Genomic DNA, 19,503 nt, shown 5'->3' with positions numbered 1-19,503 from the left:
TCTCCATGACGGGTCAGGGTGAGGCCACTCCTGGCTAGAGGGGGTCCTTGAAGAGAGATAGCTTTGAAACCTAAGCCACAGAACTGACAATTAACCATAAAGAAACACGGCTGTTGACTGCCCGGGAGAGTTGGATGAACATACTCTTCTATTGACTGCCAGCCCATTGGCTCCTTCAAAACTCTTGCTTCCCTGCTAACAGAGGCCTTAAATTAAAAAAAAAAAAGACATAAAGACTTGCTTGTCTCCCAAATACAGAAATGCAAGGTCCCTTAAAGGGAAGGAGGAATCATAAAACCTCCATCAATCTGTACTGTGCACTGATATATAATTTACTCAACAAGGGAGGGAGAATGCAAGTGAATATTCAGGCCCTAATTTGGTTTAATATGCTGTACAATTAAGTACAGGATTTCAGATGTAACTGAAGCAGACAGAGCTGCAGCCCAGATGACTTATTAATGTATTATTACACTGATATTTAAATGTGAGCTATAATGAGAGCAATAAAGCATTTACGATAATAGCAATTATTTCTGAACTAAAATGGCTAAATACAGTATTCTCACTTCCATTATAAGGCACCTCGGGTTCATTGACAGTGAGCTGTCAGCCTCCAGATCTGGGAGCTGCAAGGCAATGTGTTTAACTAATTCCATGCCAGTCTCTGTGGCAGCTCATGCCCCAAAAGAATCTAGAGCTGCACTTTGTGCCCACAGTGGCACCATGAAAATGTCCCATCCAAGGGCAGGGCAGGGCAGAGCAGGGTGATGATGATATTTGTTAGGTACTTACTAGGTGTCAAACACTGTTCTAAGTGCTGGGATAGATACAAGCTAATCAGGTTGGACACAGTCCCTTTCCCACACGGGGCTCACTGTCAATCCCCATATTACAGATGAGGTAACTGAGGCACAGGGAAGTTAAGTGATTTGCCCAAGGACACAAAGCAGACAACTGGTGGAGCGAGCATTAGAATCCATGTCCCTCTGACTCCCAGGCCTGTGCTCTGTCCACTAGGCCATGGGTAGTGGAGGGATGGGCGGGAGAGGAGAAGTGGGGAGTTTGTGGGTTCATTCATTCATTCATTAATATAATCATATTTATTGAGTGCTTACTGTGTGCAGAACACTGTACTAAACAGTTGGAAAGTACAATATTGGGAAGGGTGAGAAGAAGGAGCTCTCCACTCTCATTCAAGGAAACTGAGTACTCAGTCAACTCCCACAAGCTTCCACCTGAACTTCAGACTCAGAGTAATTTGCCTGGGTCTTATCGCACTCCATCACTTTCAGCTTTTTTCCAGTGTTGTCTCAAGAAAATCACCTAATTATGCAGCCCTACTTTTCTTCCTTACTGAAGATTTCAACTTCTATGTGGTTTGTGCTATGTGGTTTAGTTCAGATCAATAAATCCCCTTCCCAGATATTTTTTGGTGGGGGAAATGTTCTTTCTCAAACTCTGATGCTTCCATCACGTCAGAATGTATGCTAAAGTCTTTGGTTCCCAAAGCAAGACCCCTACACGAATTATTCAATTTCAAAGACACGATTAAATGCAGTCTCAAATTTCATGCCAAGGTGAATCATGACCAAAGCTCGTTTTCAGTTTCAATTCTGGTGGGCAGGATTATAGTAGGCTCAATCCAAGGTTCCATCCTATTCAGTTGATCTCAATCAATCAATCCATCAATTGGATTCATTGAGTGCTTACTGTGTGCAGAGCACTGTACTAAGTGCTTGGGAGAGTCTACACAGCAATCTCAGGTCTATCTGATATAGAAATGGCAGCATTTTCAGAACCTACATAACAACTTTTCCCTGAGCGGGACCTAGTGTTATTTGGGGAATCCTGCTTCCACCACTGCTGGAGAGTAAAACTTTTTATGGCAACGAATCACTTCTAGAGCAAAATGATCTACTTCTATAATAATGATATTATCCACTTAAAGAGTGCCTTCAGTTCATATAGTTCCCTTCTTTCAAGTAACTTGGAGCTCTCATTTGGAGTTGGGTGAGTATAATTATCCCACCTACCAATCTGTGGTAGCATCATAAGTAAAATCTCTCTCCTAGCCCAGACCCCTGGGTGCCAATTAAAAGCACTGAGTGATGATCTGCTTTCCAGGGTGAAGGCAGTATACACGCTGTAAAACCTGAGTATCCCTGAGACTAAATCTACTACCATACAGTTACAAGGGTTCAGATTTTATTTCAATCCCACTTTTGCAGAACGCTAAACAGCCTGAAAAACCACCAGCTACATTTTTGATGGTCCTTTCCCTGCACCAAAGTGAACTGTCTTGGTGATCTAAGCTGCTGGTCTTTTGACTCTATAATCCACAAGTGACTTTCTTTATATAGCAATCATGGGATGGGCTATTCAATGCCATGACCTCTGGCCTGACTTTTTTCTGCCCAGCAAGCTTCAGGCACTTAGTTGTGAGGGCAACTGCCAGTTGAGTAAACTTGAGTTGGAGAGAGTGGGGAACAGGGAGAAGGCAGAAATCAGAACAATCCACTTCTCTATCCATGATGCTCCCACCCCATTGCCTTCTGAGCCTGATGTCAAGACATTTGGTAGAGTTGGCCAGCAGTAGTTTTGTCTTTACATGTAGTGGGCACACAGTCTTCAACTGGTCTGGTTTAAGAAGCACGGCAGCACCTCCCTCCCTGCTTTCCTTCACTCTGTCTGGTTCTTTGGTTGCCCTCTCTAATTTTGCTTAGAATGGACATCTTTGATCTGGCTAAGCTGGGCCTGGAGCTCTGGGTGGACGAGGCAGCCACAGTTCTGGCAGTTTGAACAAATCTGACATTTCCTTCTGTCTCCTTCGATTAGGCTGCCCCTTTATCACAGTGTACTTTTCTGGGTCTGGGTGTAATCTATGTGTTGTGTGTCCATAACACCATGTAATTGGCTCTAATGCAACAATATTATCTGTGTGCATGCAGTGGATAATTATAAAACTGGGCATCTGCAGCCTACTTACATGCCAAACCACCTCTCTGACTCATTCGCTAAATTGCCACTCCTCTCAATCCCTGGCCTGGCCCCAGCTGTGACTTCTTGACTTGTAAACCTGGAAGCTAGGCCTTCCAGAAATCACCTCAACATTCTCCCTGCCTCCAAGTAGGGCAGAAAGGTGAGTATCCCTTTTGCCCTTAAAGGCCTACAGCCCCACAACCTTCTCAGGCATTTGGTCCTCTATATGTTAGCCTTGTTTTTCTAGTTAAGCTGAAGGACTGCATGAGGAACTGAAAAGTATTAGCTCAACTCAACATCCAGGGATTACTACAGCTGGAAAACCAAGTTTGGGAGGGTGATAAAGAAGAGAGCATGGCTGCGGGAAAACTTGAATGAAACTTACTCCCTAATTTGGTCCCAAATGATCACATAGTCTGGGGGAAACTCTGTTCTGTTGTTCTTCCTGCCACTGGTGCTGATGTGGTAGTGAGCTGAGGTTTAAAACAGAAGGCAGCCCTTTCTGAAATCTATGGCATCCTTACCCAGCCCAAAGCCCTCCTATAGTAGAACATAAAGGCGGAGGCAACCAGGGAGATTTATCTATGGGTGGGATTACTTAGTTCAGAGTACACAGGACAAAGAAACACCACATCCTCTCTTTTCCCACTAAGGTGATGGCATTAGTACTTATTTCTACTCTGGGATGGGCCTCCATGAACATGAAAAATTCTGGCTGTGAAACCTGTTCACTGCATATCGAGGTGGCTGATTGCTAAAGATGGTCTTAATCTGGGCTATCTTGACAGTTGTTCCACATCCCAAAATAGAGACTACAAACACAGATCCCCATTTTGACCTTCTCCACTCAAATGCAAGGAGGCATTACTGATCTTGATCTTCTTCAGTACTAGGGATATGCTGGAGAACTTGACCCAACACTGTGACTCTGGTTAAATGCTCAACTTGATAATAGCAACAACCACTGCCTACCAACTCAGTGGTGAAAAGAGGGCTGATAAACTCTTAGTTACTGCCCGCCTGATGATCCTGTCTCAGATGTGAATTACTGAATTTGGGGTTTTTGAGGAGAAAAAAAGCCAACAAAATGAACAAACCATTTCAGTCTATGGACCAGCTCTAGAGAAGAAATAGAAACTGCACTAGGGCTTTCCTTCCTTTCTCTGCCCTAAAAATCAACTCATCCATATATCGCTGCCTTGCCCCAATTTTCCTTAACAAGTTCAAACTTCTCTTTTGTAATTGTCGAGCTTCTACAAGGCAGCTTCTGCCTGCACATCCTGAAGTAAGAAGGAACCCTCGCCTGACAAGCCACGTTATGGGTTGTAATCCCTAACTCAGAACCAAGTCTGCTCAGAGCAGAGCATGCCTTGCTGAAGCCCTCAGTGGGATGTCTCAAAAAGCAATGCAGTCAAACCTAGCTCCTTTGAAGCTTGATCCTATCAGTCAGTCAATCAATCATTCCATGTCCAAGAAGAAATTGGGACATACCCTTCAAGAAATCTTCAGCAGACGAACCCAAGAGGTCTGCTGCGAATTATTCTCTCAAGTGGGTGCTCTGTATGTTTCAACTGTCAGGGCCAGTTTCTATCTGTGCCTCTCACTGTTTTAAGGCTGACCTTCAGGAACAAATCAATGCCAAGTAAAAGGTCACTTGGATCTCCAACCATCCCCAAAGTCTAGAAAATGATTTTCTTCACTGGCAATGGGAAGAAATGGAGGGAAAATTCCCTGAATGGCAAAGCTGAGTCTCAGTAGAAGGGATGTCTCTTTTCTGGTCTATTTGCCATGCTACTTTCCTCTCAAGTCTGAATCTTCTAAAAGGGCAATGACTCAGATGCCTTCTACTCTGCACAAACCAAAGTCAGCCTTGAACTCTTTCTGAAAGCCCTTGATGAAAAGAACAGAGGTTAAGCTCCATTTTATTCCCTAAATCAGAGTTGAAGTGATCCGTAGCAAGGCTTGGACAGCTAAGATCTATAGGTGGGTCCAGGGTGAGAGGATGAGGGGCTGTGGATGGGCCTCTAAGTTCCCTTCCCCTGGTCCATTCTGGGTGTTGTATTTTACTGAGCTTTGATCCTCCTGGGGTCCATTTAAATTAAAGCTCATAACCACTGTGTGGGCTTATAATGAAAGTAACTGATGCTGCACTGATTAATCCATTACTCTCAACTGTTAGAAAACATAATGATCTCACAAGGGGCCTTATTCACTGACGTATAGCAGTTGAGCTCTAATTTGACACCTCAAATTAGCAGCAAAAGCAATAACAGCTGGGGTTTTTGTCTCAATATTTGTACCCAACTCTAAAGTGATTTGGCACTAGATAAGTGTTATTTTTAAACACAGTTATCACAGCCAAGTTACATTTTAAATGGTCTCCAGGTGTCATGTAAAACCCACAGAAATAAATAAAAATAATCAGTTGCCAATTCATGGCTCTGATTCTGCTGATTTCTTAATAAATTGTCTTGACATGGTATTCTTCTAGATTTTGAAATGGTGACAGTCAACAAATCAGAGGTTTTTGGGCATCAGATAGCTTAATGGAAATTTCTAAAATTCAGAGGTAAAATGTAGTGAAACCCAATGCACTAAGTTGAATCACTCCATCATTCTATGACAGAGATCACAATCTTTATTAATGATGATACCTTATATTTATATAGCCCCCTGTCTCTGAAGAGTTTCAAGCATTTTCCCATCTATTTTACCATTGATTTGACACACATTTCCATGAGGCAGAAGAGTGGGGATTATTCACATTTGACAAATAGAAGAGGTAAGGATCAGAGAGGGTTGTGAGTTGTTCATATGGGTCAGCTGACCCAATGGCAAGGGAGGACCTGGATTCTAAATCTCACCTTAAATTCTGCATCTTAATAGGTTAAATTGCTTCCTCTTTTTAAGGAAGCAGCCCCATCTCCCCCTCAAGTTCAGGACTCAGCAACTATTTGCTTAGGGATTTCAAAAGTTTCTGAGGGATTTGTCAAATCCTCTGAGCTTCTATTCAGAGTTTATGAGTGTAAAGAGTATATGATAGACACCACTAATTCTCACTTTCCTAACAAGGTTTCAATTCTTTTTTGTAATTCATTTTGAAGGCTGGTTCTGGGTCGGCGGGAAGGGGGTCAGTATGCACCTAGATTCATGATTATAAACTTGGACATTATCAACCTGGACATTATGGATCTGAGATGGAAATTAGAAAGAGGTAAGAAATCTCACTCTTTTTTTTTGTAGTTTTTTTTGTAGCTAAATTCCTTCATTCTACTCACCAGGGGAGACAAACTTGCTTTTCATTTGGCTTTCCACCATGAACTGTGGTCCACTCAAAGCCCTGATGAATGGGCATGAAGAAAGCACAAGAATCCAGAATGGAAATCTTGCTGCTGCTAAGATAATGTCCCATGCACCTAAGACCCAATCAGGTATCATTTCCCAACAACTTCTTCTTATTTTAACACTGATAGAGTTCATAAAGGGAAGGGGGTGGTGCAGCCCTAAGATCTTCCAGGAAAAGGATAAGTGCTTCATTTTAACAAGGGCAGAGCAATAATGGCACATCCAAACAGAGCTTTACCATAAATGAGAGTTGGGTTAGACTAATGCAGGGGCCTTACCTCATGAATGCTCTGATCATCATGCCTCATGATCCTAACCAGTCTGGGAATGTCAAAGTTTGCATGATGAACCCAGTTCCCAGTAGCAGGTCACTAAATGAACATGCTGAAAGGAAGCAAGGAGTGAAAGAACTGAAATCTTTCTGCTCATAGAGAGATGATTTGGATGGCGGTCAGAGAGAAGGGGGGAAAGAATAAAAGACCCAAAGACCATTATAGGAGAGAGTCCTAGTGGAAAAAGCACGGGCTTAGGAATCAGAGGACCTGAGTTCTAATCCTGACTCTACCACTTGCTGGCTGCGAAACCTTGAGGAGGTCATTTTACTTCTCTGGGCCTCAGCTTCTTCAACAACAGTAAAATGGGGATTCAGTACATGTTCTCACTCCTACTTAGGCTGTGAGCCTCATGTGGATATGAATATATCCAACCTTCAGTGGTTGTCCATCCACCTCCACCTCAAAGAAAAACTCCTTAACATTGTCTTTAAAGCACTCAATCACTCTATATCAGCTCTGCTATATCAACTCTCTGATTTCCTACTGCAACCCAGCACATTCACTTCACGTCTCTAACACCAGTCTACTCACTATAATTCAATCTTGTAAATCCCACTACCAACCCCTTGAGTATATCCTGCCTCAGGCCTGGAAATCCCTCCCCCTTCATATCTGAGAGATGATCACTCTCCCCTCCTTCAGAGCCTTATTAAAATCACATCTCCTCCAAGAGGCCTTCCCTGATTAAGGCCTCATTTCCCCGACTCCATTTCCCTTCTGCATAGGGGAAAGCAGCATGATGTAGTGGATAGATCACGGGTCTGGGAGTCAGAAGGTCATGGGGTCTAATCCCAACTCTGCCACTTGTCTGCTGTGTCAACTTGGTCAAGTCATTTCATTTCCCTGTGCCTCAGTTTCCCCATCTGTAAAATAGGGATAGAGATTGTGAGCCCAATGGGGGACAGGGATTGTGTTCAATCTGATTTCCTTGTATCCATCCCAGTGCTTAGTAAAGTGCCTGGCACATAGTAAGCCCTTAACAGATACCAATATTATTATTTCTATTATTACCAACCTTGCACTTGGACTTGTACCCTTTATTGAACCCACCCTCAGCCCCTCAGAACTTATTTACATATCCTTAATTTATTTTTATGTCTGTCTTCTCTTCTAGACTGTAAACTGTTTGTGGGCAGGGAATGTCTACCAACTCTGTTGTATTGTACTCTCCCAAGTATGTAATACAGCACACAGTATGTGCTCAATAAATACCATTGATCAAGTGATTGACCATATCTATCCTAGCATTTAGTTCTTGACATATAGTACATGCTTAACAAACACCATAAAAATAAATTACCATAATGATTTAAGACAAAGATACATGGATTGAGTACACTTTGAAAGAGGAAAGAAGAAGGGAGGTGAGAAATAAATTGAGTAATCAGCTCCTTCAGTCTCTCTCTTCATTTACTGGCTTCAGTTTGATACCTGTCACTGTGGTGTCATCTAGAAAGTGTTCTTTTTCTTGAACTTAAAATCCCACCCTCCTGAGGCCATCTCCAATATAATGAGTCCGCAATAGAAGCTGAAGTGTAAGCTCTATGACTTTGTAGATAAACAGGCACCTGCACCACTAATGGTTTTATACGGCTATTTAGGTGTTGAATGAGTAAAATGTATCTTAACAAAACTAACCGGAGCCAATAAGGGTAAAGAGAGGGTAAAGCTGGAGTGACCGTAGCTTTCTGAAAGAGTTTGGAAACTTCATGACTGTGAGAGAAAGAGTGCAGAGTCTTGCTTTGAACATGAAAGTGGTGGGGAAGGCTTGTGGGGAGAAAACATACATCTCAGTTGGATTCTTTTAAAACTTTAAGGTTAGTGGTTAATAAAGGTGTTCAGTTTTGTACATGCACCTTGAAATGATTTGAAAAGAAGGATCTGAATTTAAAAAAAAAACACCAACCACCAACTCTGCCACCATCTGGGGAAAGCGAAGGACTTCCTGCTCACCTTTAGTTGGAAAAAAGGAGCCTAGGGGAGAGGGGTGCCTGCTTGGTGTCCATAATACCTCACTGAGAATTTAGTCCTGTCAAGAAGCACTCTCTCTCTCTCATATTTATTGAGTACTTACTGTGCGCAGAGCACTGAACTAAGAGCTTGGGAGAGTATAACATAACAATATAACAGATACATTCCCTGCCCACAATGAGCTTACTGTATAGTGGGAGAGACAGACATTAATGAAAATAAATTACAGGTACGTACATAAGTCTTGGGCAGTGGAGGGAAGGGGTGAAAGGCAACATAGAAGGGAGCGGGAGAAAAGGGAATGAGGGCTTAGTTGGGGAAGGCCTCTTGGAGGAGACGTATCTTCAATAAGGCTTTGAAGGTGGGAAGAGTAATTGTTAGATATGAAGAGGGAAGGCACTCCAGGCCAGAGAGAGGGACACGGATGAGAGGTCGGCAGCTAATAATAATGTTGGTATATGTTAAGCGCTTACTATGTGCGCTTGCACTGTTCTAAGCGCTGGGGTAAATACAGGATCATCAGGTTGTCCCACGTGAGGCTCACAGTTAATCTCCATTTTACCGATGAGGTAACTGAGGCACAGAGAAGTTAATGACTTGCCCACAGTCACACAGCTGACAAGTGGCAGAGCCGGGAGTCAAACCCATGACCTCTGACTTCGAAGCCCAGGCTCTTTCCACTGAGCCATGCTGCTTCCCCTACATAGACAAGATCGGGGAACAGTGAGTAGGTTGGCTTTAGAGAAGCAAAGTGTGTGGGCTGCGATATAGTATGAGAGTAGTGAGGTGAGGTAGGATTGGGCAAGGTGCTTTAAAAAAGCCTATGGTAAGGATTTTCTGTTTGATGCAAAGGTGGATGGGCAACAACTGGAGGCTTTTGAGGAGTGGGGAAATGTGGATTGACCATTTTTGTAGAAAAATGATCTGGGCAGAAAAGTGAAATATGGTCTGGAGTGGGGAGAAACAGAAGGCAGGAAGGTCAGCAAGGAGGCTGATTCACTATCCAGGGTGGGACAGGTTAAGAGGTTGGATTAGTGTAATAGCAGTTTGGATGGAGAGGAAAAGGCATATTTTAGTGATGTTGCGAACTGACAGGATTTGGTGGCGCATTTATTGTGCGGGTTGATGAGAGAAATGAGTCAAGGGAAATAATGAGGTTACAGGCTTATGAGAAAAGGGAGGATGGCGGTGCTGTCTACAGTGATGAGAAAGTCAGGGTGTGGGTGGGAAGCTAGGGGTTCTGTTGTGAACATGTTAAGTTTGAGATGACAGCAGGACATCCAAGAAGAGATGTCTTGAAGGCAGGAGGAAATGCAAGAGTCCAGAGAGGGAGAGAGATCAGGGCTGGAGATGTAGTTTGGGAATCATCCGGAAAGTGGTGGTAGTTGAAACCATGTGAGTCATTAAGTTCTCCAAAGGAGTGAGTGTAGATGGAGAATAGAAGGGGACCCAGAACTGAACCTAGAGGGACACCCACAGTTAGGGGCTGCAAAGAGAAATGAAAGACACTAAGAAAATGGCCTGAGAGAAGAGAACCAGGAGAGGTCAGTGTCAGTGAAGCCGAGATTGAATGATGTTTCCAGAGAAGGGAGTGGTTGAAAGTGTTGAAGGTGGCCGAGAGGTGGAGTAGGATTGGGATGGAGTAGAGACCGTTGGATTTGTCAAAAAGGAGATAAATTTATGATTTTTGACAGGACGGCTTCTGTGGAGTGAAGAGAGTGGAAGCCAGATTTGAGGGCATCAAGGAGATAACTGGAAGAGAGGACTCAATCAATCAATCATATTTATTTAGCGCTTACTGTGTGCAAAGCACTGTATTAAGCATTTGAGAGAGTACAATATAAGAACATAACAAACACATTCCCTTCCCCTAAGGGAAGACAGTGGGTGTAGACAACTCACTCAAGTAGTTTGGGGAGGAATGTAGATGGGGAGGGAGATGGGGAGATAACTGGGGGAAGCCATGGGGTCAAGGGAGGGGGTTTGGATAGTGGAGACATGAGCATTTTGGAAAGCATTAGGGAAGAAGCCCTGAGAGAGCAAGCAGTTGAAGATAGTGGTCAAGGAGGGAGGAAGGGAAGGGGCAAGTTCTTTGAGAAGTTGTGAAGGGATGGGGTCAGATGCACAGGTGGAAGGGGTGGATTTTGAGGGAAAGCAGGATATCCCCTCTTGAGAAACTAATGGAAAGGATGGGAGACTTGTAGAAGGGGCAGGAGGAGGGAGGGACTGGAGAGGAGCAGGGGAGATTTTAGGGAGATCACGCCTGATAGTTTCAATTTTCTCAGTAAAATAGGTAGCCAGGTCATTAGGAGCAACAGGTGGGAGGGGGGGTGAGGAGACGGGGGGTCTGAGGAGGGATTAAAACATAAGAAATAACTGGCTAGGGAAATGGACATAGGTATCAAGAAGGATGGAGAAATAATTTTGCTGGGCTCTCTCTCACCAGAGAAGCCATCTGTCTCCTGCTCAGGAATGGCCAGAACCCTTTGAATCTTCTAAATCCATGTTTTAGTGTTCTAGAGCTTGGTTCTAAAAAGTGTCCCAGAATAAAACATCTCCACCCACATTTTGCTATCCAATCTGAAACTTTAAAGTGGGAGTGGGAATGGAAACAGGCAGGATCCCTACTGCTTTTCAAGAGCAATGAGACAGGAAGGAGAGAAAAAAAAAATCACTGGACATACTCAGACCATTGATCACTGGAGCTGCTCCAGGGGGCTAATGAATTAGTGAAAAGAGAAAATCTAGCCATCTGTCCAGTGATACCTTCGAACATTTGTCTAGAGGAACCCAGGCACAATTGCCAGGCTCCACATAGGTTGGGTTGCTTCAGTGATTTGACTTTTGGAACTTCAAATCAGTGGCCGCCCAGCAATTCCCAATTCTCCCCCTGGATGGATAGCTGAGGGTCTCTGTTCAAGGTTGCCCGTTTTTTCTTTTTTCTTTCCCAAATTGTTTCAGAATGAAATAGAAAGTGAGATACCAGACTGTTGCTAACATAAGTCCACCAGGCCATGACTCCAGTATAAAAAAATTGTGACCTTAGGGCTCCAGTACAATTAAATGGGTAGATTGTTAGTGATGAATTATGTAGTTTTAAAATTTCAAGTTAATTCAGACTTTGAAGTTGTTCTCATTTTTATTGGAGCTAGGCTACAGCTTTCGTTCTCCTAAATGAAATAATTTCAAATCCACTACAAATGGAAGTATGGTTAACTGGGATTGAGGGCTCATTTAATGTAGCAGAATATAAAATTAGTGATGAAATCTAATTTCCACTAGGATATGCTGGTGGCATGGTGGAAGTGAGGAATGCACCCCGCGCAGTGCACGTTTAATTCTGATTGCCTAAACTGATTGTAATTTGCAGCAAAATAAAGAGAGAAATCACATTCTCATGGCATTTTCAGTCTTTCATTAAGCAATGACAGCCATATATTCAGAATTATGTCAGGACAAACTCCCTGCCTCCAAAGACAGTTAAAGCAAAGAAAAATATTTTTACACAATGGAACCTTCTGGGAAAATATCCTATAAGCAAATAAAAATGATTTTCCCACTCTTTAAGAACACATGAACTCTCATAGCAGCTTCAGTTTGAATCAATCTTAACTGTTTTTTTTTATCACCAGTATTTATAGGAGTATCAAGGCAGGAATTATTTAGAAGGGCTGACTGCAGTAGTCTCTCCTAGGAATTGATGCCTTATCATGGCAGGAGAGTCTGTGTATGCTGATGAAGCTTAGAGATATGCTATATAGTTACACATAATGGAAATGTCTAAGCCGAAGCATAAGACAAAGTCAATTCACCTGTGCCGGGCATCAGCGACATGGGAAAGAGTCAAAGATGGATGACAAAGACAATGGCAGAGACTTTCAAGTTTTTACTATGTGAAGAAGGCAATGGTAAACCACTTCAGTACCTATACCAAGAAAACTCTACGGATACTCATACCAGAACGACTTTAGGATGGAAGATGGGACGTTCTAAAGAGGGTGTATCCATGGAGTCGCTATGGGTCGGAAATGACTCGACAGCATTTGAAGAACTGGAGAAATGGATAAAAATAAAATACCGTATGAAATTCTATGTAATATAGCATTTAGAAGAATGAGAGGGAAAGATCCATAGCACTGGTAGAAAATAGAATGGCATTATCTAATCTAAAGAAGGACTGCAAGAGAAGCAACGTGATTTAGTGGAAAGACTACGGGCTTGGGAGTCAGAGGTTGTGGGTTCGAATCCTGCGCCTCCACTTGTCAGCTGTGTGACTTTGGCTAAGTCACTTCACTTCTCTGGGCCTCAGTTACCTCATCTGGAAAATGGGGATTAAGACTGTGAGCCCCATGTGGGGCAACCTGATCACCTTGCGTCTACCCCAGCACTTAGAACAATGTTTGGCACATAGTAAGCACTTAACAAATACCATTATTATTATTATGAAATTATTTAGTGGGGAAAAACCGAGGAGCTGCATCCACAGCCTAATGTTTTGGAATCAGAATTTTAGCAATCAGCTTTCCCTAATGTAAAAATAAAAATCAACTAGTCAATCAATCAATGGGATTTATTGAGCACTTACTATGTGTCACAGCACTATACTAAGCACTTGGGAGAGTACAATTCAACAAAATTGGTAGACATATTCCTGCCCACAAAGAGCTTACAGTACAGAGGGGGAGACAGACATTAATATAAATAAATAAATAAATTACAGATATGTGCATATGTGCTATGGGGTTCAGGGTGGTATGAACATCAAGTACTCGAACGGTACAGATCCAAGAATCTTTGCCAAATGTGGAAAACTCTTACCTTGCCTGTTTTGGGGATGATTTATGCTCTGAGCTCTATGTTAGATGTCCTAAAGTTAGACCAAGATCAATTTTGCAATTTCCAAACATAGCATACCCATTGCCAGCTGTTAGTGGACTGTGGGGGACCTTCCTTTCCAGATGGGGGCAACTCCTAACCTGGACACTCAGCGATTCTAATTGACTTTCCATGGTTTCACTTTTTATTTCATGTTCAACATACAGTTTATATGAAACATTTAAATTTTTATAAATTGGGATGGTAGCCTGGTCTATGCGAACCAACACAGGATTGGGCACCCGGAGGATCTGCGTTCTAATCCTTTTGTTGTCACTGCCTGCTGTATGACCTAGGGTAAGTCACTTGCACTTCCTGAGCTTCAGCTTCCGCATCTCTAAAATGGGGATTAAATATCTGGACATTCTCCCCCTAAACACTGGGCACCCAATGAGGGGCAAGGGCTGTCTGTGTATCTACCCCACTGTTTGGCACAGTGCTCAGCACTAGTAAGCACTGAACAAATTCCACAATTTATTGTGACATACTGATTATATATTCTTATTTAAAAAGCACACTGGATCTTATTGAATGATATATTCCAAAGAATACGGCTCATTTCTACTACGTTTCTGTTGTACTCTTTCAAGTGCTTACTTCAGCGCTCTGCTCCCAGTAGCCTCCCAATAAATACCATTGACTGATTGATTGATTTATGGCTAGCCATGGGGTTGAAATAAATCTCTTCAAAGGGAACTCTGGGCATAAAAAGTAGTCTATGTTCTGAGGTCAAAGGGTGAGTTTAAAGTGTCTTTTGAAGAGTAACTTGAAGTAAAATGCTACTATCAAGATCAATGTGAGCTTTATGGGCATCTCTGATCTGTAATGCATCAGGATGCTTAGTACAGTTCTTTGCACACAGCAAGCGCTCAAGAAATACGATTAAATGAATGAATGAATGAATGAATGAATGAATGCACAAGAAAGAAAACTAGGACCTTTTGGGCCTCCTATAGGGGCACCTACACTCATTCAAAAATCACTGAGTCAGTCAATTGTATTTATTGAGCTTTTACTGTGTGTGGAGCACTGTACTAAGTGCTTGGGAGAGTACAAAATAATAATAAAAAGACACATTCCCTGCCCAGGAGTTAGTGCATCCTAGTTGGGCAGTTTCCCACAGGCTTCTTCAGAACAATTTGTTCTTTAAAAACAGTGGTGCCCTGGTCTTCAGGTTATAGCAGATATTAAAACAAAGATAAATAACACCAAAAGAGCATTCTGGGGAAGTGCCAACAAAGAATTCCATTATTCAAAAAAGGTCATTCAAAACTCTGGGAATGGGCCTCAATCACTAGAACCCAGTTCTAACCCGGACTCCAATGAGCCAAATGGTTCAGTTTATTAGAAGGGCTTCAAACCCAACTAAAGAATGTATGATAACTCAAGCTTGGAAAGATTCAGGATCAAATCAGCACAAGCTGAGAGATCAAATGACCCACCAAAACCGCATTTATTTAGCTGACTGTTATGGTTAACCAGGATATAACTAACCATGGTGAGAGTGCAGATTTTTCATTTTCTGCCAGGTGTCATTACATCGTTGACAACTTAGCTGCAAGGTTCTGACCTGCAACTTTCAGTAAGGTAGCAATATCTGCGACTCTTTTTATGGTGCCACTTTCTTGTTTTCTTTCATTTCTGTCAAAACACCCTTATAAGACACTGGTGAGGTCTTGGTCAGGGAGGAAAATTGCACAAAAAGCCCAATTGCTACAGGGCTGTTCTAACTACCTAGTTATGAGAGGAATGTCGGAGATCAAGACACTGTTTATGAAGGGAAAAATTCATGTCACTATCATTATTCAGAGCTGGAAAAGGCCAGCACAGATGGCGGAAGAAAAATGAGCGAGGAGAGTGAGAGGGAAAGGGAATCAATCAAAGGCATTTATTGAGCGCTTACTGTGTGCAGAGCACTGTACTAAGCACTTGGGAGAATACAACACAACACAGGTGGTAGACTTGTTCTCTGCCCACAAAAGGTTTACAGTCTAGAGGGGGAAACAGGCATTAATGCAAATAAATACATTACAGATATACGCATAAGTGTTATGGAGCTGAGGGTGGAGGGGAATATCAAGTGTGTAAAGGGCACATATCCAAGTGGACAGGCAACATAGAAGGGAGAGGGAGTTGGGACAAAAGAGTCTTTCATTAGGGAAGGCCTCCTGGAGGAGATGAGATTTTAATAAGGCTTTGAGGGTAGGAAGGGGGGTAGTCTGGAGAATATGGACGGGGTGGAATCTACTGATCTCTACAGTCATTTGACCAGAGAAACACTTAGCTCCAGAGAAAATAATTTCCACATTTCCCCCACTGATTACAACTCTCCCCTATGTAATTGGTTCTTAGTATAGTATCATTTCAAAACCTGCCATCAGTAGCAAATACCTCATTGAGATTTGGCCTGCATCTTTGTTGGATGGTGAGTGGATGGGTAAGGAGGTTTTCAAATTATCTGGCAAGGATTTCAAGCCATGGCGCTGGGCCCCACCCAAACTCCATCTTTGATTTCATCTCACTCTCCGGTCACCAGTTCTGAACTCTTGGCTCCACCCTTCATTCAAGGTACCTGGCCAAACCTACCCCAAATCTACCATAGGATGTAGCGCACTTTTAGCTGGAGAAAACTTTACAAGATTTCACCACCTTTGGAGATCTTTTTTCAAATGCTTCGAGGTGATCAGAACCTTGTGGTTTGTCATTTACTTTAAATGGACACACACCATCCATCTCATTTTGGGACCATTCACTCATGCACCAGGGCCAACTCAATTTCTAACCTATATAAAACTCTGCTCTTTAAGAATAGCCATTATTTGGCACTCAAAAATTATTGGTTTTTGAGGGATATTTTATTCCCTTCTCCGACTCTTTGCCAGGTGCACAAACATGAGCTGACCCTTGGTGAGCTGAGATAATTTACTTTCAAAGATTTCTGAAAGTGCCTCAAGACTGCTGAAGAGGGTTTCTATATAGAGGTTGATTTGTGGATGAACTCAATGTGGATTTGGTTTCTCTCTAAAAGTAGATAACTCAAGCAATAACCTCCATGGGTTTACAAATTTCTTAGCATTAAGATTGATTAGCCTAGATCTGCATGCCTGCCCCGAAAATTAAAACCTCACAGAATAACTGATTATGAGGAATTTTTAGGTACTTAACTGTGTAAGACAGAATAAGCAAATCTTTAAACAATGCTATAGATCTGGTGCGGTTTGGAATGAAGAAAGATAAACTAATAGGGTATCTTCATTTTTGCGCTATGCTAGTAAACATTCTCCTAATGGTTCATATCTTTTGAAACTTAAAGACTGGATGCACCCTCATCCCTAAACAGCATATTTTGTCAGTTTTCCCAAGTTGATGAAAACACATGTTACTCATGGGGTGATGGAAAGTTCTCAGTTAAGGAAAAAAAAAACCACCCTAAAAGCCTGATGAAAAATGATCCCTGTTCCACCCCACCTGGCAACTTTATTTTCATCAGGAGGAGATAGCCCTTTTCAAATATTCTCTCTCTTTCACCTCCTGTCCCTCTCTCTGTTTCTCTGTCTCCTCTCTCTCCCCCGAAAATGGGACCGGAAAAGTCTCGTGATTTGTAATTACCACTTTTACAAATAGTATTAATTGGGAAAAAACGAAAACAAAAAACAAATCCACCTTTAAATGGTACCCTATATGCCAGCAAAATATTTCATAAGGGCTTAACACAAGACACTTGGTAACGTCCCTCTAATAGACCCATTTTTGCTCCCATAATGCCATCAGGATTCTGGTTAAGGAAAGCAAGTCAATTTAATAGATGATTATTTCCTAGAAACACCAGACATGGTCAGATCACCGAGGAAGGGATGTATCATCTAGGGAAGTATGTCCTGTTCTGCTCCCATTTGGGAATGCCCTTAGGCGCAAGGCGCCATGCCCTTGGAAGTCACCAAGTATAAGATTTCCAGAGGTTGAAAATGGTACTTACAGCAGTAGTCGCTATTTTTAGTGATGGACCTCAGCATAGTCTCTCTCGCAGATATGGTGGGCTACCCTTCTCTTCGTTACCTCAGTCGGTCAGATGTCTTAAGATTTCATTCACATATTTATTTGGGAGTCGAAGTTACACCTCTTCAGATCCCATGGCTTCTGGAGGCTTAATTCTTAGTATAAAAAAAATCCTCATGACACCCCTTTTGGCTAAAATGCAGTGGCCACAGTAATGCCAAGAGCATTTCTCTGCTTCCAAATTGCAGGAAGCCTGGAGCAGAGGTTTTAATGATTAGGACCAAAACACTGTCCTTATTACTCGATATGGCACTAAATCAACAGTGTAGTGAATAGCGTGGGAGAGTGGAGTGGAACGAACAACTCTGAGACACAAAAAAAACCCTACGAGACTTTCTGCCTGACATCAATCTTCCTTTCTTGTACCCCTTTAAAACTATACACCCAGCAACAGGCCCGTGAAACAGAGAATGGGATGCTTTGCTTTCCTCTGGGCAGGAGGGCATTCAGGAGAGGAGGGAAGGTCAGACACACCATTGATTCTAGGTCACTTTTAGGATTGGATCTCAAGTGTGGATTAAAAAAAAAACCAGCCAGAAGATCTCAACAACATTTTGACTATCTCTGCCCCAGACAAGGACCTCTTTGGTGCACCCGGCTTACAATGTCTGCACTTTCTTAGACTTCTCTCTATTTTGGTTTGTTCCAATCGGTTCCAGCTTCATCTACTTCCCACTATCCTTCCTTCCCTCCCACCCCCACCCCCGAGACCTGTTACCCGTCTTCTACATCACACTCTCTCACACACACACACACACACACATACACACACACGCTCAAAACTGCCCTTGCCGCCCACAGAGTGCGGTTCATGAGCCGCTCATGCCCATCTGTTCCACCCGGCAACAAATATGGCATTTTCCGAGCTCCCTGGGAGCAAAGACTCTATTGTGACTTCACTGGCAGGAGCCCTGTTTTGAGGGAGGTGAGAAATTTCACTTTCTGCCTGCCACACTTGGGTCATGGAAATGGGGGGGGGGGTGAGTTCCCCGCTTTCCAGTTTTAATAGCACTGCAGCAGGAGTCAGAGAATGCATGCACACGCACACACACACACACACACACACACATGCACACACACTCACACCCGCATGCAAGAACATGAGGAAGCGATCAAAGTCAACTCACAGAATTTCCAAGTCACGCAGGGCTCTGAAGGCTCCATCTTCAATGCAGCTGATCTGGTTGTTGTCCAGTTGCCTGCAGAAAAGGAAGGGGAGAGTGTGAAGGCTGAGGCGGGAGAGCCAGGCTGCCTCTCCACCCTGGGGCCAGGCAGTCCCTGCCACCGAGGTGTCCCTCCACCCCCTTGCAGTCTTTGCTCGTCACCCGAGAGGAGGCTTGCTCAGTGCCTGCCACGCTGCTCTGTCTCTCCACACTGACTGTCTGAAAGAACTGCACAGTAGAGCACACTGAAGCCTGTCAGGACTCAGTAAATATTAATTGCGCATTTTTTTTTTAAGGCAGAAGGGAGTAATTTCATTACATTAGGGCATCCAATCCATTACGAGCTCTTACCGTCATGTCACTGAAACAATTTCATTAAGCTAAAGGCCTGTAAATCATTGGAGGTCACTGCATTGCCCTCCGCGACCTCCCAGAATGCCTCTTTTTTTCTCTCTCTCTCTCTTTCTCTCTCCTTTTACTGGAAGTTGCAGTCCTCTGTCCTGACACAGTGCTAAATCTCAAAGCTTTATCTGCCCAAGAGCTGCAAGGGTGCATGGGGAATATACCAATTCCAAATTAGACTCAACTAATCTAATTTTATAGTCTTTTTATTATTCTAAGCACCGAATGTCTGTGGTGGTTCGATGCCTTTTTGCATTGTAACTGGTCCCATCTGGTAGGTCATTCTATTGAAGCATTTCTGACTAAATTCAGATTCTCCCAAACTGCACCAACCATCATCAGTATTATAGAAATCCATTGATAGAAGCACTCAA

At 42.9% G+C, this 19,503-nt stretch overlaps 1 protein-coding gene across 1 annotated transcript in view; it reads right to left on the bottom strand.

The window, feature by feature from the left end:
• Window positions 1-19,503, bottom strand: part of SLIT3 (slit guidance ligand 3) — a 592,453-nt gene that overhangs the window by 166,472 nt on the left and 406,478 nt on the right. The window contains exon 6 of the mRNA XM_029051206.1: window positions 18,692-18,763. Coding sequence (XP_028907039.1) covers window positions 18,692-18,763 — 72 coding nt within the window. The remainder of the gene's footprint in view (window positions 1-18,691; window positions 18,764-19,503) is intronic.

This window comes from Ornithorhynchus anatinus, chromosome X1, assembly GCF_004115215.2.
Source record: "Ornithorhynchus anatinus isolate Pmale09 chromosome X1, mOrnAna1.pri.v4, whole genome shotgun sequence".
NCBI lineage: Eukaryota > Metazoa > Chordata > Mammalia > Monotremata > Ornithorhynchidae > Ornithorhynchus > Ornithorhynchus anatinus.
The sequence above is the reverse complement of the archived record's forward strand: the minus strand, read 5'-3'. Positions and strand labels throughout refer to the sequence as shown.